Source organism: Pipra filicauda, unplaced genomic scaffold, assembly GCF_003945595.2.
Source record: "Pipra filicauda isolate LSUMZ 115617 unplaced genomic scaffold, ASM394559v2 scaffold8_size5757611_pilon, whole genome shotgun sequence".
NCBI lineage: Eukaryota > Metazoa > Chordata > Aves > Passeriformes > Pipridae > Pipra > Pipra filicauda.
The window spans coordinates 1,513,817-1,536,311 of record NW_024105087.1 but is presented as its reverse complement, the minus strand read 5'-3'; the positions used below and the strand labels follow the sequence as shown (position 1 = coordinate 1,536,311).

Sequence of the window (22,495 nt, the reverse complement as noted above, 5' to 3'; positions counted from 1 at the left end):
AAGTTCCATGCTTGCTTTTACCTGAGCATGAGCCAACTGTAATATCTGCAAAACCTCCAACTTATAAAAGATTACTGGCAAGGCTGACAAGGTACTTCATTTACCTCTGAGTCGTAGTCTGCGAGGATCCAGGGAAAGACAGGGTACTGCATGAGATCATTATAGGATCTGCCGGCCAGAGTGTTTAAGTGCATCAGGTACTGGAAGTTACTGATTTCTCCTCTCTTAAGGAAGACAGATAACAGCACTGTAAAGTTTTCACTTTACAACAATCAAATGTCTACACTGCCAGACTATCAGTGTTCAGTGTTCTCCACAAACATATGAAACTTATTTCAATATTACAATGGTCATCTCACTTTGACTACTGCCTCCCCCCACCCCAGCTGCATTTTCAATGGCACAATCATTTCCTATTTGAAGATGATATAATGAAATATTACAAACTAAAATGCTGAGATACACTTTCTATAGTAGTATATTCCAGTTGTTTGAATAAGAGGATGCAACTTATGTGTACTGATTAATTACATATCACTACAAAATGTAGAAATCCCTAAAATTTTCATACTTACTTCCCATCTTTGAGTAACAGATTTTTCTCCCACTAAAGTGCTAAGCAAGCCAGACCTAATGGGAAGAAAAACATGCATTGTTTGACTTAGCAGTAAGATCTGGGTTACATCTTCACAAGACAATTTAAAGTTTCAATAATAAAACTTGTAAATTGCAACAATTAGAAAAATGGGTCTTAAACAGTACTCTTTTCTACTTCTAAACACATACTGCAAAAATTATGCATGTTAACCATGCAATTCAGTGCCAGTGGTGTCTACTGCATGAAATATTTTTAAGAACTTGGACACATCTAATGGCTTCAGCACTCTAATTCTTTTCAGACTGTATCTGCATACTGACAGCATTAATCTTGAAACTCTATATTAACTAGTAAGAGGATACACCAATGCTGCCAATGACATTTTCTTTGTCATTTGTTTCATTTTGACATTTTGTGTCATTTTGTTTGTGTGTTTGTTTTAAATACACTTAAAAGTAACTGGAGCACATCATCACTAGTTACTTATTTTGGTGATGTCCAATTATGAACGGAGGTTGCAAAACTCCCCAGATAATCCTGACATTAATGCAAGCGTCATGTATTGGAACCTGATGAGCTCTAGAGCTTGTGAGGAACAGAGTCACCTACCCTTGCTCTACGCTGGTGTTTGGCCTCTGCCCCGACACCGACTCCGAGCTGTCGGTCAGAGATGGCACCACAGCCAGAAACCTGCATCAGCAGTGAAAAGGAGATTACAATTAGTGTTTCTGTCCTGGGTATGTCATCTCCTGAGAATCAGAGTTTATTTAGTACCGTTACAGACTTTGCTGTGAGTCCGCTACAGAACATCTTCAACACAATCAAATGACAGGTTTCTCGCTGAAGGCATTTAGCGCCTTCTAGTGGTTCTTTCGTGCAGCACCGAGGTGCTACCAGGCATCAAAAACGGCTCAACGCAGATATTTGCAAATACTCATATTAAATGTTCCAACTTATTTTACAATACCTTTGATAAACTTTGTTTCTAACGCCCTTTTGGAAAGCTAGAAGATAGTTTCGTCCATCTCCTGAGAAAACTTCAATTGCAATTGGCTGAAAACAAAGAGGACAAACCCATGTCAACACTAACTTGTCACCTCTGGAGGTCAGGTACAGACCAGCTTAGTCATATTACATCTGGCACCAAGTTAGGGAGAAGCAGACTTTGCTTAGCGCAACCAGATGTCTTATTTTTGGACCACTTATATTCACTGACACACACAATAACCAGGGTGAGCCAACAAGGATGCCCAACTTAAACACTTCAACACAGTCAATAGTTTCACTTTCCAAACACTGACGAGTTACATACTGGTTTTAGCTTTTAAAAATGACAACACTGTCACAAAACTTCAAAGTTGTCTCCTCAATCCAAATATAGTGTCCAAGTTACCTGCAAAAGGTATCTCCTTTTATGCACTTCCTTGATATCTTCATATGCAAAAATGCTGCAAGTTCTTTTGAGCTGGCTTGGACCTTGCCTTGCTCCTCTAGGTATGATTGGCTCATGCATCCTGTAAATCAACATAAAGAGGCAAGAGAGAAGTGATTAAAAAGAAGAGAAATTAAAAGAATTATTCTCTTAATTAGTAAGTCTAGTTACAGAAAAATCTGATTTTCACAATATCCCATACTACACTGAGCAATTTATAAGCACAGAGGAAATTGTGCCTGAGTTCTTCCTGCAACTTACATTGTTTTGGAGTTGACTTCTCAAAAATCTCATTAAATACTTCTTGCTCAGCTATTAAAGACTGAGGAAACTCTGTTAATCCACTCACTTAGGAGGCAGCGTCTCGATGTCCCGTATTTCTCTGGTGGCTGTCATGGTGAATCCGTCAATGACATAGAAGTGCTCCTTCCCAAAGAGCAGCAGCCCTTCGCTGGTGTCAAGGCCCTGGACCCGGGCACAGCGGTACATGTGCTGGATCTGTAATCAAAGGCAAACACTTCGAGAAGACCCATTAATGAGCTCAGGCTCAGACCATTGCCTTGTTAGAACAAGCCACAGACCTTGGTCACTTGTAGATACAGCAAAAATCCTATCATTTTCTCCCTTAATCAGAGATAATGCCTGCAACTAGCAATTGGGGAGGGAGTTAAAGAAATTCTTCTCAGTATGATATAGATTTATCTATTTACCAATTTATCCACTTGCACTATGCTTACTGAACATATTTCAGAACCTGTAGACCACTCAACTATGATCACAACTGTATTTACTGATATACTTCAGATGGACAAAGTCTAAATATACAGCATGGTAAATCAAAGTTGTTCTTGGGGATAAAATACTAGTTATCAATCTTTTTCATTCTAATGAAGAGAATAATTAATTATAGACGGTGTGCCAAGTTCAGCATTCATATTTTCTGTATATTTTCTGTCCAGACTCAATAAGCTGACACTATATTCCAAGCATGGGATAGCTCACAGCTTTCATTTCAGGACATGTTCATTTTTCCCTTTTAGGCAGAAGTTAAAAAAAAGAATGTTCCCAGTACAGGGTTTTCAGGGTCAGGATCTCTTTGAACCAAAGCCCACATTTGGTTTCAAGGAAGAAACTGATGAAATATACAGCAAATTCAGCTGCAGATCAGGGAAGTTATATAGGACATTATTCATGCTTGTGACATGTAATGCAGAAATTCCAGTGCAGTAACTTCTTAGTGTGTTTGAAGTACACAGTACCTTCTCCCCTTCTTCAAGAAGTCGAAGCAAAGTTGTATTGTCAGTCTTCTCCTCTTCATCGATCGAACTCCCCTCAACAATTTGATCCTGTGACTGGTCCTGGTTCTCATCATCTCCTCCATCAGGAGCAGAGCGAGATCGTTTCAGGGGAGGTTTCACCAGGCCTGGAAAAGAAGAACAGAGACAGATAAATAAAACCCTGAAACATAAAAAATCAACTTCACAAAACCTATCATCTTTCAAATTACTGACCCAATGCCAAGACAGAAAAACCAGAGTCCTACAGGTTCCTTATGCTTATCTTTATGCAAATGCATGAGAAGATATAAAGGCAGATAAATTTCAAGAAAACAGTTCAGGACAAACCAAGTGATCTAACCTTTGACTCTCGCAATAGTGTCCTCCCCATGTTCTGGCTCCTGTTGAGTTGTTTCACCCACTGTATTCTCTTCAATAGCATCCTGGAAGACTGCAGGGTTTCCAGAAGCCAGGCGCATGTAGTACTCCTTGCTGTCATAGCTTATGGCTCTGCGGTAACGAGCAGGTTTCTTGGAAATAATTGAAGAAATTGTTTGGTCAGTCAACTCCTCACTCAGTGAAGGTGTTTCAGGAACAGGGGGTGCAGCACAGTGCATGCCCATCAAGTGCTTTGTGCGTGCTCAGTCATACACCAACACATATACAGAACAGGGACTCCTCAGGAGACCTGATCTGTCAGCTAATTTGCAAGGCAGCTACTAAGCCACTCAGGTAATAGTGGGGTTGCAGAAAAGCCTGCAGATAAACCTACAACATGGAAAATAAGAAGTGTGGCCAGAATGTTATGAACTGACGTGAAAGGCTGGGATTCTTGTGCATAAAACTGATTGATCAGATGGCCATTTCGTCACCTTTCATAACTCCCTACAACACATGCAGCTTATTTGTTAGACAGTTGACTTCTTTGTAAAGCAATAGTTTGAATAAAAAATTGCCTCGAGGAAAGATATAGATATGTGGAAGTTGATATGACCTAAAAGCACTAACGGGCTCTGCTTTAAGGTTCAAAAATTCTTCACTAATTCAGTTGTTCCTTTTTTTGGTAAAGATTCTTATGGTTCATGGGCAGGAGACTGGTACAAGAGTATGCATTTAACTGAAGCAATTCTTTGAGCACTGTTTGTACCTTTGGGTGGTGCTTTTGGTCTTTTGGTTTGGGGGTTTTTGTTTTGCTGAGGGTTTGTTGTTTTGGTTTGGAATTTTTTGTGTGCCTGTGGTGTTTTTTCCCCTCCTTGTCCATCCCATTCCCCATCACACGCTAATTCTTATGTTCCTCACTTGATTATGGAGGCAACATTCAGAAGAACTAAATGAGGACAATTAATATGTTAGAATGATCACAGGAAATACAGGTGAAGATAAAAGTCTTATTAGAGAGCCAAGGGTCTTCCCAAAACTGAAACACATGGATGGATGAAAACCCATCGATTTTATACTGCAGTTGGAAATTTTCTTCTCTGACTACTGTTTAACCCCACACTCAAACTCTAGAAAGTTTTTACAGTTTGTTCAGTTCTCCGTCACAATAATTTTTTTTGTTGTTTTGCAGCATTATCTCCCATGAATTTCAAAATTAGGTTGGGATAATGACAAAATACTATTATTACAAATCCAGTTCAGTGCTTTACATTATGCAGAATTGTAGAATATCACTGCCATTTAAGTCAAGATCTTCTCTTCTCCACTTTTGCAGTATTAACTGGACATACCTAAAATAAGAAATTACTAGGGTTTTTTGTGTTTAACTGTATAATAGTATAGTGGGAAACTAAACGACTCATAAAAAAAATCAAAATCAAACTAATTTTATTACAAGTTGATGCTTGGGGTGACGAAGTGATTAAGATCAGCAAGATGGAGATTTATTATTTCATGTAAAACTGGCTGTTCCCAAAATAAAAAATTTAAGGCACTGTGATCTAATTTGCTCACTTATGTTCAGCCAAGCCTTCACTCCTTATCACCACAAAAATGCCACTCAGACAATGCTTAAAACGCCTGTGGAAACAATTTATCTATAGCCTAGAAAGAGAAATCCTAAATATCACTGCTAAGATGAAGAAAGGACAACAGTAACAATTTATATTAGATATTCTGTATAATAGAATTACTTCCATTTATATGTATTAGTTTCTTGTTGACGGTTCAAAATGAGTGAATGCACATTACACATCGTACTTAGTGATGGGCAAGACTGCAAATCTAATTAACAGAGAAGCACATAATACTGAAAAGAGTAATACTGCAGAAAAGCCACTTCCAAGTAGGTCTTTTCAAGGCAGGATTCACACTTTTTAAACAAATATGTATACTTCATTAATAGTAAAACTGAGAAGAGCCAGCTAAGACAAAAATTAATAAGGGCTTTAACAGAAGTAGGCCTGTTACAGCCCATTATGGCCAAAAAGGAGAAAAAATGCTCACCAGATCCTCTCTTAGAAACACTTTCCCACTAAGTGCTTCCCAGTGATCGTGTTGCCCATTACTAAACATGTTCCACCAACCATTAGTTCAGATCCCAAAGCCACAACACTTCACACAGTGAGAACAGTGGTAGCACAGCCCAACACAGCCTGTTAGTGTGCAGCAAAGAAGGTAAGATCTACAGAAAGTTTTTATTAGGTGAAGGTTGAGGAAAGCACAGTAACGTCTTCTAATGTGATTACTGAAAAAACCTTTAGGCCTGGAATTATGTACTGAAAGAGCAAGTTGAAAGCCAAATGTAGAAGCCTTGTTAAGGTTGCCTAACATGCAGGAGGAAAAAAAGTTGTATTTATTTGACATTCTTTCAGTCAGTGTACTTGTTTCTTTACCTTTTGAGGAATGGTATCATCAGATGTCTCAGGAAGTCTGCTTGAGAAGTCAGACTGAAAACAGGGCATCAATTACATAAGCATCAGAGAAAGAACACTTTTGAGAAGAATGCATGATGGCAGTTCTCTACTTCATGTGAACTAGACTGTCACCACAGCTACTGTGTGTCAGATCACAAGCAGGCAAAATATACTTGATGGTTTAAAACTGACTGACTGATGTGACTGACTTGTTTTAAGTACTTTGACACTCGGGCTTAATTTGAGGAAAAAAATTCCTGCATGCATATACATATACCTAAAAAGACACAATAAAGACTGCTCCATTTCTTAAAAATTGTGCTCCAAAATGAAAAGGAGCTAACTGCCAAGCTTTCAAAGGCCACACACATTTCTGCTACACAGCCCACCTTCATAATCACAGATGGATGAAAGTACATTTCACAGACCAAGGACCATATTCTGTATGGTTTTTTTTCTTTTTTTTTCCCAGACCCCTGTTTACCACATTATCTAGAACAAGGATGAGAGCTCAGACTGAAATCTCCCATAGTTATGGTACTTCTCAGCCTCTAGAGGCTTGTGAAGGTGCCTGTGTTGTTTGCTGGAAGGAACACTCAGCATACCTCACCTGATGTAGCAATTGCTAATCTTCAAGTTCGTTTAGTTTTGAGCCAAGTGCTTTACCAAGCATTTAGGACATACAGACAGAATACCACATAATACCAACAGAGCAAAATACATTTCTTAGGAAAAACTTATATAAAAAAAAAAATAGATTTTGCAGCAGGACATAAAACTACCCATCACAAACTCTTGAACACTTACCAGCAAGTTTGTTTCTTGCTCAGCTTCAGGCATGTAGGGATACTGAGTATAAAACATGTCATTTCGCACCATCTTTTTCCTCATTCTGCAGGGACCCTCAGTCATCTCCAACATCCACTTGTCCAGATGGGAGCCAATGGGGGGACCCCACAAACCTCGCTCTCGGAGTAACTCGTATTCGATCTGAGACCACTCCTCTGTCACGTATTTTAATGCATTCTGCTGACGCTGAACACAAAGACACTGGTAAATGAATCAGGGGCGAGGCTTTTAAACCTGTCTCTGATATGAGCAGAGACATTTCAACCACACTACAGAAAAACAAGTAGTAAGTAATAATTCCAGCACCATTTTCTAGTATTTGTGGTGTCAGTTACCATAAAAGCAGGTGTCATACTGTAATCTTCTTAAAATAAAAAAAAAAAAGGGGAAAAAAAGAAAAAAAATAAAAGAAGACGGTAAAAGCTCTGCTTTTGGTTTGCACTGTTAATTGAATATATTTCTAAATGGCAAACATGAAAGAAATGTTAACACTAAACCACTCTGAATTTGAAAAAGGATTATAAGAATGAAATAGTTCTGGAGGTCTTCCTGCCTATATTTGCACTGTAGAGAGAAGTTTAATGAAGCAAAGTTTGGTGGTTGTTTTTTTTAACTAATTGCTTTCAATGACCTGTTTCAGAAGTTGATTTCTTAAGATTCATATAAGCATGCAGCTCAGCAACTACTTTGAACCAAATGTCTTTGAGAATGTTTGGAAGAAACCACAGGGTGCAACAATTTCATTCTGGAAAGCACAGAGCAGCCACTTATTATCACTGCATGACATCAGAAAATTTTATGCTTCTCCACATCTTCTCTTCCTTCTGTACAATGTTTTAGAAAGACAGCGTATTTCTAATCTCTCTCTTTTTGTTCCCTGTTTTATTTTTTCTTTACACTTCTAAGTAAAGACTATTTAAGCTTCTTTACAAGACTTTTAATCTATGACCAGATCAAAATGAGTTTCCTCATTTGTTTATTTGACTGCACTTGAAAACCCCTTAAAAATAACAACTGTATCTAAACATTCAAGTGTTTCACCTATGACAAGCCAATATTTTACAAGCCTCATGATGAGAAATGGCACTGGCATAACCTAACAGACCAAAGTACCAGCGTCAGGTAATTAATCCTCTAAGCCACCATACCTCCTGGTATTCTTTATACTGCATATCAACCAGGTCCCGAACCACTGCAATGTGAGTAAACATCCACTGGGAAATTTCCTAATACAAAGATAAGAGAACAGACAGAATGACACTTTATAAAGATTTTGTTAGAATGAAAATGTGTATGAATAAATGTGTATGAAAAGGTGTATGAATTCACCGCCTTGCTAAATTTGCTTGCAAATAATAGTTTTTTTAAAAAAAATTACTTAGATGATGAATTTCAAACTGCTGCACACAGCAGTATTTAAGTTTTTGTTTGGTGTTTTCTTATTTTGTTCCTTTTTCTAAAGGGGATAAAACTACGTGTAGGAATATCCTTTAAAAAAAAACTGGCAAACATTTGGAAAATATTTGAAACACATGACTAATAGCTCAGAACATTCCCAAACAGCCAAACATTGGCACTGACAAATATTACTACTTTTCCCTGTTTCCTTATAAGTAATATTTTGTGGATGCTCCCTTGTTTCCTGGAAATCCTCAAGATACCCATCCCTCCTCACTCTGTCCCACAATATGCCTGTTTTCAATTATTGCTTCCTCTATTGACACAGTCAGCAACAGTTCCCATCAGCTCTTGCTGAGTTTCTTCCCTTTCACTTTCAGTGTATGCTTGCTCACCAGGAAAAGGACAGAGCACTGAGAATTCTTTGTTTTATCAAACCTATTGGCTAGTTTGCAGACAGAAAGAAAACTAGGAACATGTTTTTTCCAGAGGACACAAACTCAGATTAAGTCAACGGGAGTTAAACATTTCCTTGTGACAGGAATACACCTTGAACCAACATGTCCCCAGTGTTCAAAGTACTAAATACAATAAGAACTTAATCCTCTAAAACTTTCAAACCCCTCTTTCCTTTGTTTTCAATGCCCCAAATAATTTACACTCTTTGCACTGCCCCATTAGGTACAGTTCTACTGAGAGCACCAGCACCCCTGCTGTGCTACTCTGCTCTGGACTTCTTTTTAAATTATTTTTTTTAAGCAAGCAGGTTTGTAAAGTGAATTTTTTTTAAGCAAGCAGGTTTCTACCATCACATGTTGCTTTGCTGAACTCTTCTTTGTAGCACAATAAAATCAGCACAAAGCAGCATTTGTTTGGTCATGATACATGCATGGTCATACAGGGATTATTCCTAAACCACATAATCTTGAGGGCAGGATGGAAAAGAGGACAAACATCTGCCTCACAGCTTCCATTTCAGTGCAGTAGTGCAAACTGAATTGAAGACCCAGACTAGCAAAGGTATAAAGCACACATGTATCCAGAAGCACCTGAGCAGTCTCACCAACAACAAAGAGTTTAACTCTTGGCTTAATGTTAAGGATATGCAGATGGACCTAGTAGATGAGGACACACAGCAGCAAGGTGCCCAGTGTGGACAGTCAAAAAAGGGAAAGAAAACCAAGCACCAGATACCACTTCACACTCTGCAAGATTCCCTCCACTGGGATATTTATCACAAGCCCTGAACACACACTGCTGGATTTTAGACTGCATGTTATTAATTGACAGAAATTACCTGTGTAGAGAGGTTGTGTTTATTCAGCCCACTCTCCTTGCGGTTTCTCCTGGAACCAGTTAGTTTAGAGAGGCCAAAGCCACTGCTAACTCGTGAAAGTTTGGACTGTGTGGCTGGAACCAAAGCCTCCCCTCTACTGATGCATTTCTTCTCATGAGCTGAAAAACAAAGTGTTGGGAGCGCTTTTTAGGTATTTCCACAGCCTCCCCCATTACAGTTGGTTTTTTAAAAAAACCCAACCTTTCCTGTTGCTTCAGAAAGGCCTGACTCCACTCAAAACATTTCTGCAAATATACTATCAGGGAGATACTGGAAAATGGAGCAAACATCAGCCAGGGACAAAGCACATCTAGAAATACAGAGACTGCAAAACCAAGCATTCCAGAAGGTTCCAGATAGTTTCCAGAAAGTTTTTCCATACATCCAGGTTAGCCTCAATTACCTCAGAACTGTGTAATCATCAAAGGAGTCACATCTACAGCACTTTATTATCTGCTGTCCAAACTCTTGCTAATTCAGTCAAGCATCAGTTGACCATCTTTATTATATGGGCACAGAACTAACTTGTTTTAACTTGTTGTCCACCAGGATTCCCAGGTCCTTTTCCTGGAAAACTGCTTCCTACGCTGAACAGATTTCTGAGTCAAGAAGTAGCTACAGCATCACTGCTATACTTACCCAAATGATTTTGCCAACACTTTAAACTCGCTTCCTCAATAAAAGGTCTTGCAACGGTTATGTCCACTTGGCCACGATCATTGACAGGCAGAGTCACTTTGAAAACTTCTTCTAAAACCTGTTTTTTACTGTGGATAAGCTCTGTCCACACTCTGTTTATGGCTTTTAAAAGAAGCTGGCGACCTGTACAAGTACAAGATCACAAACAGCAAGCTCTCTATAGTGCTTACAGAACTGGTATTTTTACAGTAGTGAAATGAATAATTTCTGCAATTATACTCTAGTTTCTTCCCCTCTTGCATGATGTGTGAAATGCCTTTGGTCAGACTGTCTTTTTTTGCCATTAATATGCTATCAATTAACTTTGGCCATTTTTCCCCCGTGAATTTGAAACACTGGCTCTGTATTAGTTGTGGTTCATCTCCCACATCCATCTACTAACAAAATGAGATTGAAACAAACCTTACAGTAGTCTGTGTCTATATGCTTGAGTATTTTTACATGACTGTATGCCTAAGTACATACATGCATAAATATTAAACGTACATATGTAAGAAAGAAAAAATTAACTGAATATTTTCTTCCACAGCTAGTTCATACATTTCCTTTGAGTGGAAGATCCTGAGGATGCCACTAAATAATAATTTTATAGTTTATAACAACTCACTTTCTATTGCATTTAACACAGTGCATATAATGCAGTATTTCTAATTCTGGTGCATGTCCAGACAAGAATAAATACCTCTTACTACTTTAACAGAACACTAACTTATCCTGGATATGTCTGTCTTGGTATTTCCAAGTGTCTTTTCATTAATGTTTTATATATTTTTATACACACACATAGCCCACACACCTTTCCAGAGAGTAACTGGGTAACATCCCCCCCATAATCCCCTGCCCCGAGTTACTGAGGTAAAAGATTAGTGGTGACAATACAGAAGCACCATTATGAGACATCTGTGGCTTTGTCACTCTCAGATTACCTTCACTGACATCTTGATTGTAGACTCCATCTGGTTCTATATCAGAGGGGATCATAATGTGCCAAGTTGTCATCCTGGCTTCTGCTTCCAATCCAAACCCATCAACATTGCTACAAACACACAATGAATTAACAACCACCAGAAAAAAAACCCAACAACATACCAAGCTAAAGCATTTGATCCCCTGTAACAGTACCACAAAGACTAATACATGCTACTACAGCAAAGTATCTTCACTTGAGTTCTGACAATCTGTGGTCACAAGCTGAACTAAAAGTTTATGAAACAATGACATGCCATGGACACTGGTGTCACTAGAGGAAGATGGTGATATTTGAAGAAACACAAAACAGACGAGGCCAGAAATAGAGAACAGGGTTTGATGATGCTTGCCAAGTGTCTCTGGATGAAACACAAGTTGTGCATCTTTTTGGAAAGAACAAATGAAAATGCCAGGCTGGCATTTGAAGCAATGCAGAAAAGTGGGTGTCTACAGCATCTGTCATGGACACCTGATTTAATGCATGACTGGACTTAGTCAATGCTCTACATAAAAGTACTAAGATACAGAATTTGTATGAAATGATTCAATAGGCAATAAATCAAGTGATGGGACCTTTATTAATTACCTAGCACCAGTGTTTCTATCTTTAAAACATTTCAAATTACAAAAGGATAATAACAAAATGGTTAGATAAACACTTGTCAGTCTTTTGAAATACCTCTGTAAAAGGATGTAAAAACGGTCTCTATACCCAGGATCTTCAAACCTGATTTTGTTTCAAAATGAATCTCTTCAGCTTGTTTGTAATTCACTGGCTGGGAAGTTACAACCAGTTATCCAGAATTTGCTGATGTATTTTCAAGGTGAGCGCCATTACTGAGAAAGAACAGGACATTTTCGTACTTCACAGCCCTGGTTCTGGAATGAACTGAGATATTTACCTTCCCCCATGCAGATTAATCAAGCAGTGAGCCAGGCAGCTGATGAACTCTTGATCATGATTCCCAGGTCCCAAAATTAAGTTTCTATTCACAGTAAGGACCCTTAGGGAATCAAGGAGAGCCACTTGCTGAGGAACAGTTTTGTGCGCTCTTGAGAACTGATACAAGATGGTTCTGTTCAGGCAGTGATAAATGGCATCCAGCGATAGTCCCTGAGATCTTCTTTTTGACTGATGGGGAGCAAAAAATCATGATCAGATAGCAGCAGAAAATCATTTTACTGGCACAAAATCTTACCTTGAATTGACCCATGCTCATTTTTCACAATTAGTATTTTACCAGAAGTGTCAATCACATGAATTTCAAGGACAAAAATTACATTAATGATAATACATTTATAATTCTAACATCTATAAAGATGCTGTTGATTTCTAACAGTAACAGTCTTCTAACAATCTCCAATAAAAGTATATGAGGAGAACACTGGCTTTCCAAAAACATCAAGGTAAATTTAGGAAGCTTCCCAAAATTCCTGCAAGGTATATTTGTTTATTTTGGTGGATTTCTAAAAAATGTCATCTGAGAGCAGTTTTTACTCAACTACCCATATTAAAGCACTCCACACTGACAAGATGAGCTAAGAAAGCTCAGTAAAGAGAGAGGAAGCCTGGGGAAGAAAAGCATATTTCTATGCTGACCTGACGTGTGTCACTAGCAGGCTGCTTAGTGACACCACTCCATGCATTTCAACCTAACCTTCAAAAATGGTTTTGCAGGCAGGTTAATAGAACAACACTGTTACCTGTGCAATGAGCTGGATTATGAAGTCCACAAGAAGCTTGGATTCTTTGTTGAACATGCCCTGCCAAAGCTTATCTACCACACGCTGTGTAAAATAAAACACATTGTTCACCAGCACTTGGTAGCTTCCTCCACTCGTTATAGGCAGAGATGCATCTTCCCCTAGGTAACAAAGAACACAAGTTTTCTTCATTTATCAGAAAAACCCATCTGCATAAATACACTTACATTAGTTTATGCTTTCTAGACTTCCGCAAAAGAGATTCAGTCAAAGATAAAGTTAAAACCTCGTGGCTTCCCTACAATAAGCTTTGATGGTAAGCAAACATGGTTCTGGATTTATTTTATTAATGCACTGTACCCAGTGAAAGACAAATCACTGCTATGGCAAGAAATGGGGAGCCTTACAAGCACTTTTGAAGAGAAATGCATACAGCCCCATGACACTTAGGATGGAGACAGAGCAGACCTAGAGCTCCTGGGAAGTCCAGCAGGCCACCACGAAATCCGACTGGGCCCCTGAGCAGCCATACTCCTACAGGTCCCTTCCTGATCATCTAAATCCATGCACTGGTGGAACAGCCTACCCTACTGACATCCAAGTTACAAGCTTCTACTTCTCTTCCTATCCATTTATCAATGGAGTGCTAATCCTTTTTTCTGGGGTGCTGCCTTCATAATAAAACTACAGTAGGAGGGAGTGGAAACAAAGCTAACTTTTAACCTGTGATAAATTGACACAAACTCCAGATCCTCTACCAAGGTAATAAGGACATGACAGATTATGCAAGATCCAGTTTCAGTTCTTTCTGCTGTGACTGCAATTTGTCTGACTTTCATATCCAAAAGATTTATGCCATGTAGTTTTTTTGAATAACCTATTTTACAGCTTTGGTACAATCAAGGTAGTGAGGGAACATGCAAGGACAGCAACACCATTTACACATCAGAGGAAAGGAAAGGGCAGAGAGAAAAATAAAGACAATCAAGATGCAAAATAACAGGACAACAAAAAAAGAAAAAGTCATAGAACCAAAACCTTGTGTTTTGATTAAAGTTTGTTATATTACCCAATAAAACATCAGCTGCAAGTAAGTGGTCCATCACTCCATCCAAAACATATGTCTGAAACTCCTTCTGCTGTGTTCGTGTTGATCTTTCAGGGGAAGCCTGAAAAAAGATATGAAGATAATATTCAGATAATTAATATCTCTGAGCAAAAAAAGAGGGAGAGGAAGGCTGTCCTAGGTGATTTCCTCTTTTCTCAGCTCTTGTGAACTACTTTTATTTTCTCTTAACATTCTGTCCCAAGTAAAAAGTTTTGGCTTTATCTAAAAAGCCAAGGATACATTGGCTGCAAGCAGTCTTATAGAGCAGGCATTATTCCTATTTAAATCCAGTACATTTATCTTCTGCCATAATAGGAACTGGAAAAGAACACATTCTGAAAAGGTGCACAAAACTCTAACTATAGTTAAACATATGGTTAAACTGTGATCTCCCTCAGTTCACACAGTCACCCCTCCTTCAGTAAAATGAGTAAATGGGATAGATCAAACGTAATCAATCATCACTTCTATGTGGGGTTCTGCATATTACTAAATCAGCCTTGATAAAGTCATATAATAGATATATGGGCTAAACTAAAGGGGAAAATGACTTTAGCACCTTGTGTTGGTCAGTGAACACACGATCACCCCTAACTGAACAATTCACTTGAACACTCCTAGAAAGCAATACAGCATTAAGTTTGGCAGTGTTTACATACCCAATTCTCTTTATTCTAGGGGGCCAGTAACATTGATGAGTGATAACAAGTTAAAACAGCTGTAAAGCAATGGCAACCAACTGAATATGGTCTCAAACACTCCTCCTGATGTCAGTGGATAACTGCACCTTTTGACATTTCATTTTTTGCTTTGTGACAGCAAAGAGGTGCCCAATTGCCCCAGGAAATTTGTTAGGAAATGTACAAGCATGGTCCAAAATTCCTGCAGCTTTCAAAAAAGATCAGGGAGACTCAGTAATACATAAGATGAGGTGGCAAATAGGCAGGTCAAGGAAGAGAGAGAACTGATGTGAACTGAACATTTCAAAATACATTGTCTGAAGGAGGTGTGGGCAGTTAAACAGTAACTGAACTCCTCACCTCCCTGCCTCACCATTAACAGGATGATGCTTTCATCAAGTGTAACAAGCTTTAAAAGATAATTTACAGGAAGATAACACAGTTATTTTGTGAGGTTTTTATAGCATATGGCACCATATGTCTTTTTATCTAATTGGCACCATCTATGGCAATATTTCTTTTTATCTAATGTGAATAAAACAGAAACCTTAATATTTCTGCAGGGATTTTATATTCTCAACAAAATCAATACAGCTGTCGTGGTCAGAAAAGTGTTTAACAAATGAAACATACTTCACAGCAATAAAACTTGAAGAAAGCTACGACTTCACAATAAGTTCAAATAATAAAAAACCAAAACAAAACACAAAACTCAAAGAAACTCTACCTCTAGCAGAAGATCTACCAGTGGAGTCTGTTTGCTGGCTGGTGTGAGACATAAGTTATCAATTATCATCACACGCATGAAGTCAAACACAAACTTTTTGGCAGGATGGTTGGTTAAGTATGTTTTGGTGCCAACATTGCAGTATTCTGACTGGCTCCTGTTCATGCCAGAATCAGCTGCAAAGGCTTTAAACTCTTCAGCTGGGGACCCAGCTTCATCATCAAGATCAGTGACCTGCGGAAAAGAGCACGTTAAAACTGTAGAGATCAGCAAATTAATGGCAGTTTTTTCAGTTTTCTATTATTTGCTTGTCTTTCTAAGGCTTTTTCGCTTCATATTTTGCTTCTTAAGAAGCATTTTTACAAGATTATGATGTTCAGGATCAGTTTCCTAATACACAACAGGAGAAACATCCAGTTTCAGATTCCCAAGGCAATCAATCATCAGTGAAGACTGGTGTGAGTTACATTTCACATTCACTGACCAACAGAAGTACTTGAGCAATTTCTAAACACTTGGCAAAAATAAATTTTCTCATTGCAAAAAAAAAAAATTAAAGTTTTGAAAAGTTATTAACTAAAGCAGTTGAAATAAAACCAAGACAGAAACCAACTAAAAAAAAGGCCATCAAGCTTACATAACAGAAAACAAAAAAGTAACTGAGCCTTTCTTTTTTTAATACGATACCTTCATCAGAGTGCAGTTATGGGTAAGCCGGTTTCCCAAAAATCTCTAAAAAAAGAGAAAAAAAAAAAGGGTCTCCACAGCTTTCCCATTTCTGATGAACAGAAACCTTTGAGAGGCTAGCTCTTAAAGAGGACTGCAACAAAAGCACAAACAGTAATGAAAGCTGTCAAATCCAAGAGACTGACTCTTTTCATGTAACTCCCTCCTCCAAGTGAAAGAAGGTACAACATGATTTCCCTCAACAAGCTTATCCATTGCCAACTTACATGTGAAATAACCAAACATTTTGGACATTTGGTCTGCTTTAGTAGGAGAGTTTTCCCAAGAAATTAAGAGAACTCCAAATATGTGTTCTTTCTAGTTTTAATAGCTGTCTCAGAAAAGCTGAAAGATCAGTTAAGAATTTTCTCTCAAGGCTGAATTTGGATTATAATGTTTCGTTGCAGAAACCTGGCTGTTATTCAGTTATTTCACAAGGGATTGATTTAGGTAGAGGGAAATGCTGGAGGAATAAACCAATTTGGAGTCACGAGAGCCTTCAAACTGTGAAGAGCTCAAGTTGTCAGGCAGCTATACAAAGTTCCAAGGGATCTAGCAGTTAAAATAAAATCTGCTCAGAGACACAAGGCTCCTCTAAAAATTCTACAGGTGAATGCCAAATCAGCATTACTAGTTTATAAGTAGCACTTTTTTGAGAGAGACCAAGCTCCTGCTAATATAAAAGCAAAAAAATCCCCTATTTTTCATGAGAGACTCATCAGCATGCTCTGTTAAAAACTGATCTCCCACTTTTATTGACAAAACGATAGCATGCCACCAGTAAGTATTTCCTGAACTGTTTTATCATACCCTCCATTATTCTAGCATTTGGCAACCTGTAGCCCAACTATCCTTCCATGTTCTTAATAAAATTAGTTTTAGATGTTGGCTAGCAGTACCTGTTTCTTTCCATTCATTTTCTAGAAACAGTATTATTTGTAAATGGCACTAAGCTCAAAGAATACTTTAGGCAGCAATGTTGAATTCACACCCTCTCCTGGCTTGAACTCAGAAGTTCCGGGAAATGCAAGAACACTGTTTTGTGGTTAGACCACAAAAGCAGAAATGGTAAGTGGAAGAAAAAAGAAGTTTTAGATTTTATCACATCCTCCAGAGCAGAGGGCTGAATGCACAGGCTGAGTCAGTCTTTTTAGCTTTTGTAAATATGAGCTAATATTTTTCATATAATTGAAAATAATGGTCCACTAGAAAACAAACAACTTGTGTATGTTCCCCCTAAAATGCTGTTCTGTTGAACACGTGCTTCTTTCAGCTCCAAAACCCAAGTATGAAATGTCCAGCCCAGCCTTGACAATGCCCTCTTTTGCAGGGTGAGTTATGACTGTTAATTGATAAATCCTCAAAAGTAACATTCAGGGGAAAAACAAACAGCTAAATAGTTGGATTTCCTACCATCTCAGAGTAAGGTCGTATGTTGAAAGGGAACACTGTTGCTGCCAGCGCACACAGGAACTCTGGACTCATCCACAAGGAAATGAGGTCTGGCACATTGTGATACAAATACCGAAAGAACTGCATCAGGGTGACTGGATATTCTCGAAGCCAAGAGCCTTCCTCCTCTGACTGCCAAGGCTGGGTTGAAAAACAAACACCAGATCAGCACAGATAGCACTAATTGAAGAATGCTTATTTCAGAAAGGAAGAGAAGCTGCAGGGTCAAATATGCAATCAAATACACTGTCAAACATGCAATGACATACATGATGTAATGTGATGAAAGATGGGGCCAAATGTGATCAACCACATGGACAAGCACTTGTTCAAGCAGAGCAGACATAAGTGATTGAATAGGGGGCCAAGCACATGACCAGCTGTGAAAAGCACATTGAGAAATGTCACTGTGTGTTGAAGGATTTGTCAGAACACCTGACTGAAGACGCAGTGTCTGAACATGTGACCTAATAACTGATCAAACAAGTGACAGAAAACGAGTGAGTACATCACCAACACAAACCTGACTCAATGTGACAGAACACATATCTAAGCATGTCACCATACGATAAACACCCGACCAAACATGTGACCAACCACGATAGGTGACCAGCAAGAGACAGACCATGTGACAACAGGAATGTGCCCTGCAGCAGGTCATGAAGGTATAACCAGTACACATGTCCAGAAGATGCTTCTAAACATGTTAGCATGGGAGAAACATGCAAGCAATGGAGCACATCACAAACACATGACGACCAAACAGGAGACAACCAGACAGGTGCTGCTTTTAAAGTATTTTGTGAGATACTTTTCAGCAGATAACACACTCGAGATTCAAGGAAATACAGAATTTTCCCACTGAGAGACCAACTTCCACTACTCTTGACATTAGATTCAAAGATGAGAAGATGACACATTTTTCTGGCAGTAAATTCATTTCCTCCAGCATGTGGCTATTCATAGTCAGGGGACTTCTCTGCATGTGGAAGGTTCATGTACAAAATCTGCAACTCGCATAGCTCTGAGCAGATGGAATATACTCTCTCTAACATGCCCCCACGATGTTAATTGGGAAAGAAATTCAATTATCTCTGCCAAGGACATTTTATCCTTCTGCTTTCTTGTTTTGTTTTAATTGCAGCTAAACACAGAGCCCAGCCTTTTTGTGGCCACTAATATTTCCACAGACACTGGAAAAAAGTAACATAGAATAACCCACTAAAATGACAGTTTTCACCCAAGTATTACAAGCCTATCTCACAGCTGGTTTTGTCGTGACACTTGACAAAAAATTTTTCTAATTTGGCTTTTCACCACATGGCAAACTCAACTCATAATATTCAAATACAAGCAAAATTTTTTTTATGCTTACAGAATTCAGCATGCTCCTCAGCATTCCCAACAACAGGAAGGCAGCTTCTGTGCAAACACTGTGTATTGAAGAGGTAACAGTGCCACAGGAGGCAGGAACTCCAAATATGAACGTCCAAATAGAGTCTAAATCAAACTGTAAGAGGTGAAAGAGAAAAAAGAAGACATGAAATAATCCCTTTCTCTTATGCAATTGAATACTGCTTTTTATTACACATACAATGCACTCATTTGGCAGTATTTAAAAAATTGTTTTGCATCCTCCAGACTTTATCACCATAAGTTTCATATGAAAGTCACATGTCACTGAAGAAAATTTCCTTTAACAATGGGCTAATGTAACAGCAATTCTTTACAAAGTATTTAAGTATTTTGAAACAAAAGAGCACACAGGCTGCACAATCCCCTCAGTTTACTTCTCTCACATCTAGCAATAAAACCCACATGGTATTCCACAGAAGAAAAAAAAAAAAAGATAACAAACAACACAAAAAAATCAAGTTGCAATTTCCAGCAAGTCTAAATAATTAAATGAATTAAAACATTTAACAAAGTTCCCACCTCCTGCATTAAGAGTGCTACTAAGTAGTAGAATTTAGTTTTGATTTAACAGTGTCATACTTCAATGCTGTAAACAGATGAGTGAGCTTCATGCCTCTACTTCATGTTAGCACAGTGCTGAATGTGTTATCAAGTACTGCTCTTGAGAATACAGGCAGGTAGAATACTACCTGGTCTGAAAACTTTCACTTTTCAGTTCTCACTGATAAATAAATGTTAGCACTGCATCCATTCTAAACAGGCACTTTGTCTATCTCAAGTGTGGTTTTTCATCATCAAGCACTACCCTAGGCCTTCTAGGACTCTGTTGTAGACTATAAAAAATCTACTCATTTACATACAGTTCAAACAAGCCCAAAATCAACCTGCTCAGAATAAGAGCAACCAACATTTTTCAGCAACAACTGGATTGCCTCCCCCAAAAAACCACAGAAACTTTTTGAAATAAAAGCTATCTTGTTTTGTCTGTAACCTTGTGAACCCTCTTTAACACAACAACTCCCTACTTCTTAAAACCCACAAAAAAACCCCACAACCAAAGAAAGCAAGCAAAAAATTATGTTCCCTTCAATGCCTACACCACATCAGATTGAACTAGGGATCTGGTTCTCATTTGACCCTGAAATGGACCAAAATGATGGCTAAGCCATAACAGCCTGGCTTCCACATACCCCCAGGGTACCCTGTCCTCCCACCCCAGACAGCTCAGCACTAAACAGCACACCCTGACTGAGTCAGCTGCAGAGAAGAAGGAGGGGGTCTGGTTAATCCGTTATTTTCTTTCATGACAGACAGAACTACATTTACATCTTACTAGATAATCCCTACCTGGCAACCCTGATTACACTGGCTGCTGATGACAGGTGCACTGACCTGCAGGTTTTCAGGCAGTTCAGTGACTGGCTGCTGCAGGAAAAGGGCCATGAGAAGGAAATAGAGCGCAGGTACATTAGTGTGCTTCGGGAGAAGGGACTGCAGAACAGGAAAGCCTGGGAAGTGACAAGCATCCCGGTTGATCTCCCGGACCGTTGATCTGCCGCCAGCACTCCTGCCCACATTGAACCCTAAGATGAACAACAACACACAAAGACAACAATGTTAACAGGGAATTGCCTGTGAAGATCACTCTTACCCATGCAGTGAACTTGAGAGGGTGCCTCCTCAGAAACTGATGCTGTAAAAAATGAATGTGTGCATACAGACTGTCACACACCTATGACACCATTCTGCTTCAGATGTCCACTTTTTTTAAACAATTAAAAAAAAAAAAAAAAGGAAATTATAGCCTTCCAGTACCACATAGATGACACTGCTCCATACAGACTGCCCAATGCTACTGCTTATAATACATGGATCCATTTTCTGGCTGTGTCCACAATTTCTGACTTCTGAAACACCCAAGCTTCTGAAAAAAGATATTTTGCTGGCTGAGAGGGAAGTTATCACCTTAATCTCAGTTACAGATTTATATTACCAAGCAGCAATTCCATGGCCCATTTAAGTCTATGGGCAGCTAATTTTTCTCCAAAGATGTCTCAGGGGCATCTTATTTCAGATGTTTTGTTAATGATTAATCAGCTGGTATTAAGTACTAAGTGCTCTTATTTTGTTTAATTTAAGTGCTGCCAGAGCCACCTTTTGTGACCCCACTTCTACCTAGGTATTTGAATTTCCTCTTTAATGAAAAAAAAACCACCAAAACATCAGGATGGCAGAAGCTCTTATTTTCAAGTAAAGAAGAAGGCAGGAAGACAGTTCAGCTTCCACATCAGCAGAGTGAGCCATTCTTCTGACATTGCCAGAGGTCAGGTTGTTTTTCTGAGACTCAAATACAGATACACTTTCCACCGGAAATTGACTTTTTAAACAGAAAACATCTATCAGGAATCAGACCAGTGAAATCTGTGCTACAAATTTGAGGGAATTCCGTCAGTAACTTTCAACAAAAACGGCTCGTATTTCACCTCATGAGAAATTTTGGAGCCAATATGTTCCGTCTTATTAAAAAACACAGGGTACAAAAATTAGATAATCTGTCACTATCAGTTGATGAGACACAAGTTTAAAAATATCTGTTTGGATATTTTAGTCTAGCTTGGATTCAATAAAGTGATACTATAATAAGAAAAATAGGAAAACTCTACAAATGCTCTTCAAATGTGATTGTATATCAAAAGCTTATTTAGAGAGATTTTGTGACTGAAGAAAGTGTTTATGTTATTGGATGCTTAAAGCAGACACCGAATAAACAACAGTGTATTGCCTAAAATACCAGTGGTTTTCAAGTTTTTAGGCACAATCATGCAAGGGAAATGCTTGTGCAAAAATTGTTTCTTAAACAAAACACAGAACATTAATCAAAATTAGTCAAACAACAGGTGCTTTTTATGATAATAAATATTTGCATGTGTTATATGGCTTCAGAAATGCTGTTTTCCTTAATCTTCCTAATTATTAATGCAAATCATTATTAATGGAAAGAACCATCCCATGCTCCTAGCTGAATATCCCAAGGGATATATTATGGGAAACTGTAAACATACAAACTTAACGGAGAGTTTTATTTATGCAAAAAAACAACAAGATGGCATACTTTGAAACCTATCAAAGAGACAAAGCAGAAAATTATTTTTTTTTTTAAATATTTTTATACTTTCATTTCAGGAAGAGCCCTCTTCCTGAAGTAAGATCACTTTCAACAACACTTCACAATTATTTCCTTATAATAAACCAATTCAGAAAAGCCTTTG

The 22,495-nt window shown here is 38.4% G+C and overlaps 1 protein-coding gene across 9 annotated transcripts in view; it reads right to left on the bottom strand.

Moving 5' to 3' along the window:
* WDFY3 (WD repeat and FYVE domain containing 3) overlaps positions 1 to 22,495 on the bottom strand; it is a 167,688-nt gene that overhangs the window by 20,704 nt on the left and 124,489 nt on the right. For 4 of the 9 annotated variants that reach the window (XM_027725023.2, XM_039391079.1, XM_027725016.2 and 1 more), the window contains 22 exons: positions 20,574 to 20,809; positions 19,186 to 19,320; positions 17,772 to 17,951; positions 16,320 to 16,364; positions 15,633 to 15,866; positions 14,187 to 14,286; positions 13,118 to 13,278; positions 12,316 to 12,545; positions 11,371 to 11,480; positions 10,385 to 10,567; positions 9,707 to 9,864; positions 8,160 to 8,237; positions 6,970 to 7,197; positions 6,142 to 6,195; positions 3,669 to 3,837; positions 3,290 to 3,453; positions 2,380 to 2,528; positions 1,992 to 2,112; positions 1,566 to 1,651; positions 1,208 to 1,288; positions 576 to 630; positions 105 to 224 (listed from right to left, as the gene is read on the bottom strand). In XM_027725023.2, the coding sequence (XP_027580824.1) occupies positions 105 to 224; positions 576 to 630; positions 1,208 to 1,288; positions 1,566 to 1,651; positions 1,992 to 2,112; positions 2,380 to 2,528; positions 3,290 to 3,453; positions 3,669 to 3,837; positions 6,142 to 6,195; positions 6,970 to 7,197; positions 8,160 to 8,237; positions 9,707 to 9,864; positions 10,385 to 10,567; positions 11,371 to 11,480; positions 12,316 to 12,545; positions 13,118 to 13,278; positions 14,187 to 14,286; positions 15,633 to 15,866; positions 16,320 to 16,364; positions 17,772 to 17,951; positions 19,186 to 19,320; positions 20,574 to 20,809 (3,077 nt within the window). The remainder of the gene's footprint in view (positions 1 to 104; positions 225 to 575; positions 631 to 1,207; positions 1,289 to 1,565; positions 1,652 to 1,991; positions 2,113 to 2,379; positions 2,529 to 3,289; positions 3,454 to 3,668; positions 3,838 to 6,141; positions 6,196 to 6,969; positions 7,198 to 8,159; positions 8,238 to 9,706; positions 9,865 to 10,384; positions 10,568 to 11,370; positions 11,481 to 12,315; positions 12,546 to 13,117; positions 13,279 to 14,186; positions 14,287 to 15,632; positions 15,867 to 16,319; positions 16,365 to 17,771; positions 17,952 to 19,185; positions 19,321 to 20,573; positions 20,810 to 22,495) is intronic. The other 5 variants (XM_027725018.2, XM_027725022.2, XM_027725017.2 and 2 more) reach the window with 4 other exon arrangements.